The 14216-nt window shown below is 40.5% G+C and overlaps 1 protein-coding gene across 1 annotated transcript in view; it reads right to left on the bottom strand.

The window, feature by feature from the left end:
- The window catches only part of itga9 (integrin, alpha 9), an 85855-nt gene extending 74000 nt beyond the window's left edge, over positions 1-11855 (bottom strand). The window contains exons 1-5 of the mRNA XM_047352280.1: positions 11445-11855; positions 11063-11190; positions 7527-7633; positions 5441-5564; positions 1859-1926 (exon numbers count right to left, since the gene is read on the bottom strand). Of these exons, the coding sequence (XP_047208236.1) occupies positions 1859-1926; positions 5441-5564; positions 7527-7633; positions 11063-11190; positions 11445-11632 (615 nt within the window). The 5' untranslated portion in view covers positions 11633-11855. The remainder of the gene's footprint in view (positions 1-1858; positions 1927-5440; positions 5565-7526; positions 7634-11062; positions 11191-11444) is intronic.
- Between the last annotated feature and the right edge of the window lie 2361 nt (positions 11856-14216).

Here is a 14216-nt window from a genome sequence, read left to right as displayed (position 1 = left end):
TGCTGAAAAGCTTTATGGAGATGAAGATTTCATTTTTCAGCACGACCTGGCACCTGCTCACAGTGCCAAAACCACTGGTAAATGGTTTACTGACCATGGTATCACTGTGCTCAATTGGCCTGCCAACTCTCCTGACCTGAACCCCATAGAGAATCTGTGGGATATTGTGAAGAGAACGTTGAGAGACTCAAGACCCAACACTCTGGATGAGCTAAAGGCCGCTATCGAAGCATCCTGGGCCTCCATAAGACCTCAGCAGTGCCACAGGCTGATTGCCTCCATGCCACGCCGCATTGAAGCAGTCAATTCTGCCAGAGGATTCCCGACCAAGTATTGAGTGCATAACTGTACATGATTATTTGAAGGTTGATGTTTTTTGTATTAAAAACACTTTTTTTTTATTGGTTGGATGAAATATGCTAATTTTGTGAGATAGGAATTTTGGGTTTTCATGAGCTGTATGCCAAAATCATCTGTATTAAGACAATAAAAGACCTGAAATATTTCAGTAAGTGTGCAATGAATCTAAAATATATTAATGTTACATTTTCATCATGACATTATGGAAAATAATGAACTTTATCACAATATGCTAATATTTTGAGAAGGACCTGTAGTTTGACAAGTTCAAATTAGTCAAATATACAAGATTTAAACTCATTTTTGTTTCTTATTATGAAATGTCTTACTTGTCTTTTCAATGCTCCTGCCAAGTCATTTCTGCTCAGAGGACATATTCAGGTTACTTAAAGTCCACAGCACATTATTCTGGGTCTAAACTGAGTGTCAATGTAACCCGAGACAGAGAAAACAGCTTACAGAGCAAGGCACACATGCCTAACATCAGGAAACTATTTTAATGCTATTGCACAGAAAACAAACATGTTTAAACTAGTTGATTATAAACGTATTTCTGGCCAGTTTTCTTGATTTTAAATACAACCTAAACTTATTTAATTTCTCTGTTGTATTACACTGACTTAAAAGAAATCAGGTTTTTTGACACCAGATGTATACAAAAAGGTAGTCTGCATCATAGGATGATGTCATGTAAGCTTCAGAGGATAGTCTTGCTTTTCTAACAGTTTATCTTGTGGAACGACACCACAGGTCACATGAACCAGCCACAACCTTTCTCTCTGCACATGGAAACATAAGCTAACACTTATCAGCAGTTAATCAGCACAGTGCCTGTGGCTTTGATATAAACACTTGTGCAAATCCAACTCCATTTTCCACATCATTTGACTTCTTACACAAATGTGAATAAATATCTCGTTCAGTTCACCATGTAGGATGTTTCTGCAACCTATCCTTGGAATGCCAGAGTCAAAGTCAACATAGAGCACAGGAATAACGATGCCTTGAAGCTTTGGCCATGATTTGGTCATGGTAACGGAAAAGACGCACAGTAAAGATAATTGAAAAAGGCTAATCTGGTGCGTTTTATGTAAGTAAAAACACAAAAGAAACCCACCCCAAATATTAAAGGTGGATAAAAACGGGCCGACTTTCTCAATACTAATCTTATTTTCCATATTTAAAGCTAATCAAGGGTATTAAATTGCATAACGGAGTTTATTCTGTGGATTATACATTAGACAGTTTAGAGTATTAAAACAAATCTCTCTTACTGTTCCTAAGGTTTAAAGTAGTGAGTAGTGACATGTTAGAGAAAATGCCAAAGTTATTGGAGTTTTCTCTGGCTGTGAGAGGTTGGAGAGTAATGTAGAGCTCCACATGTTGCTGTGCATTGTAAGTCAGCTGGCTGAAAGGTGGTTCTTGCATTTTTTTCATGCTTAAGAGAAATAACAGAAACAGATATATGATATTAAGATGAAGAAGCACTGCTGCTGACCTCTGTGAAAACTCCCGCTATCCCAGCTTGGCACGAGCCATGCTCTTCCCCATACTTCTGCTTATAGTCTGCAAGAAAAAACAAACCACAAATTATTTTGCTGTTTGCTCGAGCCAGCACTTACTGTCGTTTTTCTCCTGCATTCCATATAGAGCTAGTCAAAATCCGGGTCCAATCCAGGAGAAATCCAGCGGCAGAAAGCAGATTGAAGGAAGGGGTGCAGCTTTACTTTAAGCAAAATGACCTATTACTTGGGGAAAAGGAGTAAGGGGGGTATTGCTCTTAGGTTACAAATATACAGAGCTGGGATTTAAGGAAAATGCCATGCAAATATAGTCACATGCACAGGATGTCAAACTGCTGGCAGTGAGAGGGAGAAAAGGAAGTCTAAACCTGACCTGAGAGCACAATTATGGTCCAAAGTGGAATTTGATAAATATCTCAATACATCACCCATAAACCTACAGTACAGACCAAAGGTTTGGAAACACCTTCTCATTCAAAGAGTTGTCTTTATTTTCATGACTATGAATATTGTAGATTCACACTGAAGGCATCAAAACTATGAATTAACACATGTGGAATTATATACTGAACAAAAAAGTGTGAAACAACTGAAAATATGTCTTATATTCTAGGTTCTTCAAAGTAGCCACCTTTTGCTTTGATTACTGCTCTGCACACTCTTGGCATTCTGTTGATGAGCTTCAAGAGGTAGTCACCTGAAATAGTTTACAATTCACAGGTGTGCCCTGTCAGATTTAATAAGTGAGATTTCAAGCCTTATAAATGGGATTGGGACCATCAGTTGTGTTGTGCAGGAGGTGGATACAGTACACAGCTGATAGTCCTACTGAATAGACTGTTAGAATTTGTATTATGGCAAGAAAAAAGCAGCCAAGTAAAGAAAAACGAGTGGCCATCGTTACTTTAAGAAATGAAGGTCAGTCAGTCCGAACAATTGGGAAAACTTTGAAAGTGTCCCCAAGTGCAGTCGCAAAAACCATCAAGCGCTACAAAGAAACTGGCTCACATGAGGACCACCCCAGGAAAGGAAGACCAAGAGTCACCTCTGCTGCGGACAATAAGTTCATCCAAGTCACCAGCCTCGGAAATTGCAGGTTAACAGCAGCTCAGATTAGAGAACAGGTCAATGCCACACAGAGTTCTAGCAGCAGACACATCTCTAGAACAACTGTTAAGAGGAGACTGTGTGAATCAGGCCTTCATGGTAAAATAGCTGCTAGGAAACCACTGCTGAGGACAGGCAACAAGCAAAAGAGACTTGTTTGGGCTAAAGAACACAAGGAATGGACATTAGACCAGTGGAAATCTGCGCTTTGGTCTGATGAGTCCAAGTTTGAGATCTTTGGTTCCAACGACCGTGTCTTTGTGTGGCGCAGAAGAGGTGAACGGATGGACTCTACATGCCTGGTTCCCACCGTGAAGCATGGAGGAGGTGTGATGGTGTGGGGGTGCTTTGCTGGTGACACTGTTGGAGATTTATTCAAAATTGAAGGCATACTGAACCAGCATGGCTACCACAGCATCTTGCAGCTGCATGCTATTCCATCCGGTTTGCGTTTAGTTGGACCATCATTTATTTTTCAACAGGACAATGACCCCAAACACACCTCCAGGCTGTGTAAGGGCTATTTGACCAAGAAGGAGAGTGATGGGGTGCTGCACCAGATGACCTGGTCTCCACAGTCACCGGACCTGAACCCAATCGAGATGGTTTGGGGTGAGCTGGACCGCAGAGTGAAGGCAAAGGGGTCAACAAGTGCTAAGCATCTCTGGGAACTCCTTCAAGACTGTTGGAAAACCATTTCAGGTGACTACCTCCTGAAGCTCATCAACAGAATGCCAAGAGTGTGCGGAGCAGTAATCAAAGCAAAAGGTGGCTACTTTGAAGAACCTAGAATATAAGACATATTTTCAGTTGTTTCATACTTTTTTGTGCAGTATATAATTCCACATGTGTTAATTCATAGTTTTGATGCCTTCAGTGTGAAGCTACAATATTCATAGTCATGAAAATAAAGAAAACTCTGAATGAGAAGATGTGTCCAAACTTTTGGTCTGTACTGTATACAAACAACATTTTGGCATGAGTTAATTCAAGTTAATCTTGGGTGGACGTTTTTTTTTTACCACGTGTAACCGAGACCAATCAGGTGGAAAACTAGATTTGTTTTAAATCTTTTTTCTAATTCATCTCATTTCTGGGAAACCAAGCCGAAATCATTGCTTGTACTGCTCCTCTGCCGAGAAGTGTTTCAGAGCATAAAAATATTTTTGGACACCAGAGAGACAGATTGAGCTACATACTAGCTCCCCTGCAGCTGCTCCTGCCAGAACACCAATTACAGGGGGAGAGCTCAGCCTCCCCGATGACGGTGCTGGCTGTTGAGATAACGCACCGTGATGAAGTGCTCAGCACGGTCAGACCAAGGACCTGGAACCCTCTGAGGTAACCCAGGAAAAATTTGTGAGGTCACAAGATGATAAAGATAAGAAATCTAAAGACCTGCCAGCAGCCATATACGATCAAAGTGTGATTTTACACAAAACTTATACATGTTATTTGTTTCTGTTTTAGATAGTCCAATAATCGTGCAGTGCCTTGTAAAAATATTCATACTTAAATTTTTCACATTTTGTCACAATAAAACCACAAACATCAATGTATTTTATTGAGATTTTATGTGAAAGACCAACACAAAGTAGAGTATAATGAAAAATATGTCATATGGTTTTCCAATTTTTTCAAAAATAAATATTGGAAAATTTTGAAAATGTGTATAATGTTGTGGAAAGGTTTGAAGCAGGCCTTGGTTATAAAGTAATTTCTCAAGGTCTGAGCACTATTCAGTATGCCATCCCAAAATGAAAAGGGAATGGAACCATCACTCTGAACACATGATCCCTACAGTGAAACATGGCCAAGATGCATTTCTTCAGAAGAGAAGGGGTAGCTGGTAAGAGTTGGAAATTGGCTTCAGTTAAATACAGGGCAATTATGGTAGAAAAGCTGTCGGAGGCAGTAATATTCTTCAGATGGGGATGGAGGTTCAACTTTTTGCAGGACAATCCCTAATGGAACGGTTTAGATGAGAATATTTAGGTGTTAGAATGACCCAGTCAAAGTCCAGAACTAAATCAAAATGAGAAACTTTAGCAACACTTACAAATTGATGTTCAATGATACTTAAAATCTAATCTGACTGAGTTTGAGCTGCTTTGCAGAGAAGAATATATTTTACTGTATTTTATTGCTTATTGCTCTTATTATTTTATTTATATCTTCTATTCTGGCACCTGTACAGCACTTTGGTTTGTAAAGCACTGTATAAATAAATAAATGAATAAATGTTGGCAAACAATGAAGTGTCTAGATGTGCAAAGTTAGAAGAGACAAATATCAAACTCGCTACTGTAAATGCAGCAGTAGGTGGTTCTACAAAGTGTTAGTTAGTTAGTTAGTTAGTTAGTTAGTTAGTTTTCAGATTTTAATTTGGAAATATTTTGAAGCACTACTTTGTGTGGCTTAAATTAGAAAAGCTTGTTTTTCTGTTGGACCTTCATAACAAGGGATGAGCGGTATTGTCCTTCCCTGGAGCGTTGGGGGGATGATGGAGCAGTACCCATGGGGAAGGATGTGTTCTGAGTCGTAGTAGACGTTTTTCCAGCGGTGAGCACAAGCCTGCAAGAGGAAACAGAGATAATCTCATTCAGTAACACCACGAGAGCTTCAGGCCTCCTTCCACCATGTTGATCGCCTCAGCAGCTTCCTCCTCGCTGAGCTGGAGTCAGCACGTCTCTGCGGCCTCTGATGATCGTCAATGAGAGGGTGGGAATTAAAGCCCGTCCTTAAGCCCCCAACCATGCTATAACAGCCATGGTCTGTGGTGTGAATATCTCTGCTGTAGCCTGAGTTCTTAGTGTTTGCCAAGCTGTATTTTCTCATCAACATTTGTGCTTTTATTGCAAAACAGCAACAAAAAAAAATACAACCATCAGGTCAAATAGCAAGGATCAAAAGGCAACAGAACAACCTCCAATTTGCTAAGCTGAGTTTTCTTTGTAGGATGACGTTGAGCAATTCTAAAACAATATTTTTCAGAGGTTTTGTTTTGTTTTTCAAAAATACAAATTCCTCAGATCCACTATATAACCAAATGGGATAATAAAGTCTGGATTTTGGAAATTGGCTCGAAAACAGGCTGCATGCATGTGTGAATGTGGAAATAATTGAGTGCCTCTGGGGAGCAATGGTGGGGTTCCTGTGGCTCTGGGGACAGTCCTGTATGCCTTTGTGCAGACAAAGTGCGTTTAATTCCCCCCCCCCCAAAAAAAAAAAAAACATCCCTCCCTCGCTTCCCCACACACACAATCATTCTAAATGCAATATGAAAGCTCTGCAGCCTGTGCACATAAACACAGCATCAGATGACTCTCTGAAACCAAAAAGAAATGTTGAGAAACATGTTTTATAGACAAAATGACCGACAGAAAACATAGTATCTCATTCCTTCCTTAGTAAAAGCAGAGAAAGTTCAGCTCATTTCTCCGTTGGAGTGAGAGGGTTACACTGCTGTGATGTTCCTGTTCTGTTTTAAAGGGCTCTGTCGTCACAAACAAAGCCTTCAGTGAAAGCATGGATGAAATCACCACTGTACACATCTGCCAAGCAGCCGTTATTCCACTGCTGAGTCCGCTTGGAGGAGATTAAAGAAAGAAAAAAAAACGTCAGTACATTGGAGAGGCACGGCAACACGTGGCTTTTGCAGGGCTGCCTCCTCTGTTTCATTGCAACCCTGTCAGAACTGTGAGACAGGGTAGGTAAAAGTTTCTTCTTGTCACACAATTTGATTCTCATGTTCTTAAAACTCCAAGACCTTCTGAGTTTTTGACTGACAGGCAGGTGAAGCTAGGGGCACTGGTTTGAAGCCAGAACATTCCATTATAAACTTGACCAAACACAAAATACTGAGAAAAATAAAGGGTTTGTAGATCAAAAGCAACCTGAGCTCCATCTCTGATATGAATTCTTTTTTATTTCTTTAACATTAACCAGTTTTCAAAACATTCACCTGTCAGGAGTGCTTCCAAAGCTGCAGAAACCACCAGGAAACAATGAACGCTCCAGAAAAGCCCCCCCTCCATGAGTTCGCTCACTACCCCCAGCAGGAGACAGGGGTTAATATTTAATGAAAGGCTGCCCCTTGCATGAGACCACCACCGTGGGGCTGAAGCCTAAACAAACTATGCCAGCTGCCATATGATCTGTGTCCAAACACTTTGCTGAGCATGTCAAGGTTTTTCACCGCTGTGACGTCCAGCTCCAAACACAAGTTAAAGGTTTTGCAAAATTATGTAAAAGCGATTTCCAGCAGTCATTTCTGCTTCACGTTCACAAGTAGTCATTGAGAATACTTGTTTTAAATCCTTCATTCGTAGTATTTGTGCCAGACAGAGCTTGTGACGATGGAAAGAGAGGCGTTTTTAACCAAAGCGAGGGAGTAATGCTGGGACCAGCTGTGGTTTAACAGTGTGGTTCAGGGTAAGACATTTGTAACAACGATGTGGGTATAATCTGGTCCGTGCTTTACGAGTAGACATGGTTCATATTAAATAAACTGCAGAAGAAGAAACATTGGCCCACCAGTATTTTCCCGCTGGTCCGGTCCTGACGGGCCAGGCTGACACCCATCCACTCGTCATCCCTGTCTCCTTGGCACGTCTTCCCGCAAGACTCTCTGGGCTTGTTTCCTGAAAGACAAAGAGAGCACACAGTGAGTCATCAGGACGGAGGAAGAAACCGACTTGTTTCTTCTGATTGTGGAAGTGATTCTACACAGCTCACAGTTTGAGATGGTGTTCATCAATCATTAAAAAAACTGTATGGTTACTACTCTGCACAGATGTTTCCGTGGAATCGGAAAGCCAAATCCATAAACGATAATGCCAAATTCACTGTAGCGCAGAAATACTTGATTTTCTGATTAACATCCCTGCTAATATGGTGCCTTGCAAAAATACTAATACTCCCTGAACACATTTTCTGTGATTTATTACTTTACAACCACAATTTTCATTGTTTTTACTGGGAATTTATATGATAGACCAACAAAAATAATATTCATTATTATGAAGTGGAAGGAAGCTTTCAAAATGTTTAATAATAATCATCTTAAAAGTGTTATCTTCAGCCCCCTTTCCTCTAAAACCCCTAAATAAGCCCTGTGCAACCAGTCAGTCAGTCAGTCATTTTCTGCCGCTTATTCCATAGTGGGTCGCGGGGGAGCTGGTGCCTATCTCCAGCAGTCTATGGGCGAGAGGCGGGGTACACCCTGGATAGGTCGCCTGTCCATCGCAGGGCAACACACTAACAACCATGCACACACTCATACACCTAAGGGCAATTTTAGATTAACCAATTAACCTAACAGGTATGTCTTTGGACTGTGGGAGGAAGCCGGAGTACCCGGTGAGAACCCACACATGCACGGGGAGAACATGGAAACTCCATGCAGAAAGACCCCTGGCCAGGAAGTGAACCGAGGACCTTCTTGCTGCAAGGCAACAGTGCTACCAACTGCGCCACCGTGCAGCCCTATCTTCAGCCCCCTTTCCTCTAAAACCCCTAAATAAGCCCTGTGCAACCACCTGTGTGTAATATATTTTCAGTATAAAACAAGCTGTTCTGTGAAGGTCCCAGAAGTTTTTTAGAGATCATTAATGAACAAACAGGAGGATTAGGATATAAAACCTATCAGGACATGATTATCGACCCAAACTGACCAACCAAGCATTAACCATGGAAGCAGTCATAAGGCCCATGGTAACTGGAGGAGCTTCAGAGATCCACAGCTCAGGTGGGGAAATCTGTTCACAAGACAACTATTTCTTATACATGCCACTAATTTGGCCTCTATTGAGGAGTGGCAAGAAAAAAGCCATTGTTGAAAGAGAGGAATAAGAAGTCCAATTTGCCACAAGCCATGTGGGGCAGAGATTCTCAACCCTGGTCCTTAGGATCCACTGTCCTGCGTGTCATATGTGTTTTCCGCTGCCACACACCTGACTTGAATGAATGAGTGACTAACAGGCTCCTGCAGCTGAGGTGGTAATCCAATCATTTAAATCAGTTGTGCTGGACCAGAGACAGACCTAGAACATGAAATGCAAAATGCTACATGTGAAGAAGAAAACTGACACTGCATACCATTCTGAACACACCATTTCCACATTGAGACATGGTGGTGGCAGCATCATGCTGTGGGTAGCTTTACTTCAGGAGTGAAAGGGAAACTGGTCAGAGTGGTGGAAATATGGATGGAGCTAAATACAGGTCAGTACTGGTAGAAAACCAGAGGCTGCAAAAGATTTGAGAGTTCAGGAGGCTTAGGCACACTGAACATACATCTCAGCTAATCTCTCCTGGACCACAAACATCTCTCACTTGGAGAGGAAGGCCCAGCAGAGGCTTTTCTTCCTCAGAAAGTATGTAAGCTTATCCTCCTCACCATCTGTATCTGTGAAACATCCGGGAATCTTTTGACCTACTGTTGTACAGAGTGGATTTCAAGTTGAACTGCAGAAGACAGAGAAGACCTGCAGTGGGTGGAGAGGAATAGAGAGCACATAATTGACACACCATGACTCACACTCATCCAGGACTTTATCTGTTCTCACTACTTCCTATTGAGGGAAGATACAGACTCATCAGAGTGTGTCAAACAGACTAAAACACAGCTTCTATTCTCAGGCTGTTTAATATAAAGAACTTGAAGCACCAGAAAACTTTAAGCATCAGAATTTATTCATTTGTTCTCTTACTAGTCTTTTCCTCATTTTTATTTATTTTTGATTAGAAGGTTATCTGCTCAGAGTAGACCAAAGCTGAACTTGCACCACACTATTTGGCGTAACACCAACACTGGACATTACGCTGTCTACACCATCCTCACTGTGCAACGTTATGGTGCAACATGATCATGCTTTTCACCAGATGAAGGAGAAATGGTCAAAACTGATGGAAAGATAGAGGGAGCTAAACACAGGGAAAAAGAGGAAGATGTTAGAGTCTGCAAAATACTGGGGTGGTGATCTACCAGCAGGACAACAATCCAAAACGTCCAGCCAGAGCTACCAGGGACTGATTAGATCGAAGTATGTGTCAGAATGGCCCAGTCAAAGTCCAGATCTAAATCCAAAATTAATGTCTACAGCAAAATTTGAAAATTGGACAAGCTTGAGCTATTTTGCAAAGACAAATGGGCAAAAATGTCTGACTCTCACTGTGCAAAGCTGGTAGAGACATACTTTAAAAGGCCTGCAGCTGTAGTTGCAGTGAAAGGTGATTCTATAAAGTACTGATCTGTGGGACTGAAAACAATGCACCACTCCTTGCAGATTTTTGTTAGCAAATAATACTGACACAATACTTTGTGAAGGTCTATCACCTAAAGTTCAATTAAAATACGTGGACATTTGTGGTTATAACTTGACACACTATGAGAAAGTTAAACTCCCTTTGTAACACACGGTATGTTTGCCTTTTTCAATGCTTGAATAATATTTTACTGCCAATACTGAGAGCAAATGTTTCAGAAACAATGAGAACAGAGATTCGTCTTTTCTGTTGAATTTCCATAAATGCCACTAATTCAAAAATTATGACACATATCATAAATATTTTTCTGGGACTATTTGTGCTTGCTTTAGTTACACATTGTCAGAGAGCAGAGTTAATATTAAAGCCATGCTTGCACCCACTGTGATTGACCATAAGCACAAAGCGTGATGGGGGCTTTATAAGGGGAAGGGAGTGCTAAATCCCAACGCTTTTGGCTCATGTGCTTCGAAAATATTAGCAGAAACATAAATCATATTAGTTCAAATATTTACGAAGTTCTGCACACATAACTCTCTTGTTTTTAGAGATAAAAAAAACAAAACTTGAGGGTTGTTAAGAGCAGAATATAAGGCAGCATTGTTCTGATAAAACAAAACAGATGATTGAGAGGGGAGTGAGTCCATGCAAAGAATAAAGGAGATAATTATGTGGAATGTAGCACCAGACAGGAAAAGTTTACTTGCGTCGCATTTAGGATCATGTGCTGAAGAGACGCAGTGGTGAGAACGTGTGCCACTACATGAAGCTGCGTTAACGCAGCAGTGGTTGCGGTGACTGACCTCTTCCCAGATCCATCTCTGTGCAACGCCGCTCTGGGTTACTGTGAACCCGACACTTATACACAGCTCCAGGAGAGCGCACCGAGCTACTATAGGAAGAGTTTGCCTTGGGTGCTCCCACTATTATCCTGTACACATAGAGAGAAGGGAGAGCATCGGAAAATAAATTCAGTTCATCTCCAACATCTGCCCCAGAGAAGATGAAACAAAAAAGAAGAAAACATTTTAAAAGCAGCGTAAAACACACTGTCCCTTCATGAGAACCATACTTAAACTATTGCGGGTGTGGGTGTAGGTCCAACTCACTGGATATTTAAAAAGAAATAAACAAAATTGCATAATTAAGAAAAAAATGGATTGCTTCCAGGAACTCGGGACTCACCAGCGTGTGTTGTCATGAAAATGTTCCAACACAGAGTAGCCAAAAAAACTAGAACTTGGTCCTTGGAACACCAAAGGATGTTCTAAGTCTATATTGTAAGAGCAAGCCAGCGAAATAAAGAGAAAGACATAAAAGCTTTGCTGCACTCCCGTTCTGTGCCTCAGCGGAGAAGCCATCACTTTGCGCATCGTGCGTAATAACGCGGTAAAAGTTTCCAAAAACGGAGAAAACACACAAATATAAAAATAAATCCTCAGCTCTTCACTTGTCAAAAGTATTGAAAAGTAACTTTAGGGTGTTCCTGCTTCGTTTAGCGCCTCATTTATTCTGCGGTGGCATAAGCAAAGGCTACAGGAGGAAAGTTAACGGTCCGGTAAATAACGTGCGTCAGCTTCTCTCCATTCTGTGTCAGTCTGGGAAAGTTGTTGCTCGCAGGCTCACTGTTTGTCAGATAAATGCAGCCAGCAGTCAAGTCCGTAGGAGGAAACAAGAGGCGTTTTTTTTTCCTCAAAATAAAAGCACCAGAGTTTGTGTGAACAGCTTTCACCACTGCTGATGGGAGGTTGGTGCTTTATTCCAAAGGGTCAAATCGGAAGCGCGGTTCATTTTTTATTCTGCACAGAGTCGTAAAAAGAAGTGAAAGGTTTTGAGGCGCAAAGCGTCACATTACACCCATGAGCTTTATTGGGGTTCAAGCACAACAAAAGAGAAAAATGGGCGCTCACTGGTGCCCCCTATAGGCCATGAAACCCAATGAACATTCTGAAGCTTCATTTTACATAAAGCATGTGTTCAAGATCTGAGCTTCTCTGATAAAATCACGTATATCAGCTGGGGTGGTTCTTTTAAATTCTTTGCAACCAAAGTATGAAAACACCTTGTGTACAGAATGAACTTCTATATCTAAATTTATGAAGTACTAATTAATCCGATTAATGCTTTTTTAGTCTGTCACATTACAACCACAAACGTTTATGTATTTTATTAGGATTTTATGTGATAGACAAGTACAAAGTAGCAGATTACTGTAAAGTGCAAGGAATCGATATAGTTTTATTTATTTTCATTTTATAAAATATCTGCAAAGCATTGTGTATACAGCCCCCTTTTAGATTCCATTCACACTGATACCCCGAAATAAAATCCAGTGCAACTGATTAACCTAAGATTTCACCTAATTAATAAAGAGTCTATTTAAGTGTCAGTATAAATCCAATTGTTCTATGAAGGCCTCAGAGGTTTTGTTAAGAGAACATTAGCGAACAAAACACCATCATGAAGATCAAGGAACACAGCAGACAAGCCAGAGATAAAGTTGTTCAGGAACATCAATGTTTCTCTTCGAGTAGAACCGCAACCATAAACACAAGTTTACTGAAGTGTTTTATTTCAAAGTGTATTCATATGTTAGAATAGTCCAGTCTTAAAACCTATTGAGTTTCTGTTGAAAGACTCAATAAGTCCATTCAATCTCATTGAGCTTAAGTGGTTTTCAAAGAAGAATGGGCAGCAATGTCAGCATCTAACTGTGCACAGCTGATAAAAACATACCTCCAGAGCCTTGCAGTAAAATGTGATTCTCCATCATAGAGACTTAGGGCTGAAGACAAATGCAGGCCACATAATTTTAGAATTGTGATTAGAGAAAAACCCAGAAAAACCATGGATCGTTCTCCCTTCTCCTTCTTTGTGTTGCTCTATCGCATAAAACCCCAATAAATTACAGTGACACCTGGCTGTGATGTGAACATATGGCAGTTGATGGGGTTTAAATAATTTTGCAAGGTTAAGAGATGCTCGTTTTCATTTGCCAATAACAATCATCCAGATTCCAAGTCAGGTACACACGTTTCAATTGATCCTAGTTATTAAAGAATGCAGTCAGTTTATTACTACGTAGGGGTAAAGGTTTTCCATCTAAGGAAACCCAGCAGAATGCATCGAGTCCCTGACTTGCAGCATCCACTCATCCTGGATGAGCATGTAGGTACAGTGGACAGTCGCTTGCAATGGTTTTGGTACAATCTGTCCCTTTCCACTGTTAAATATACCTATATATGTCAGCATAAATTCAATGAGCATATTTTCTGTTACCATGAGCTCATCTTTCAGCAGCATTCGAACTTCTCTAGTGATTAGTCCTGACGAAAGTACAGAAGCCCTGAAAAAAATGTAAAAACATGGCTTCTTGGAAAGTATTTTCAAAGGTCATAAATACCAGAACAAAACAGTACAAAAGGTTTTTTTTTCTTTTGCTTGTATTTCAGGAAGAAAAAACCTGCCCCATCAGGTCTCGTAGAACACTACAGGACTACAACTGATGTCACCAAGGTTTAAATGAGAAAAAAAAACAAAACTAAAGCACTGTTGATAAAATGTCACAAGCTTTTCATACTCTAGATTCATCACCTGCTTCTGCAGAGGTTTCATGGTATTAGTTTTGACATAAGTACTTGAGAAACACTCAGTCAGAAAGTATCAACTGCTTTTCTAGTATTTTTAGCAAAAAAGCTGCTCCTGCCAACTTACTGAACCTCAGACGGACAGACGTTCTCCAGAACCAGCTATACAACACTGACTTAATAGTCTTGGCGTAAATTAATATTCAAACCTTTTTGTGTTTTAGGTGACAAAGAAAAATGTTGAACATGTGACTCATCGATCTTTAAATCCAGACTTCTAGTAAAATGTTTTTTTTTTTGTGTAAAAACAGTAATATAAGCAATTGTTACCGTTGTACATTAGTAAGCATGAAAACAAAGGGACAAAATC

This window comes from Girardinichthys multiradiatus, chromosome 22 (assembly GCF_021462225.1).
Source record: "Girardinichthys multiradiatus isolate DD_20200921_A chromosome 22, DD_fGirMul_XY1, whole genome shotgun sequence".
Taxonomy (NCBI): Eukaryota; Metazoa; Chordata; class Actinopteri; order Cyprinodontiformes; family Goodeidae; genus Girardinichthys; species Girardinichthys multiradiatus.
This window is presented reverse-complemented; position numbering and strand designations above follow the sequence as displayed.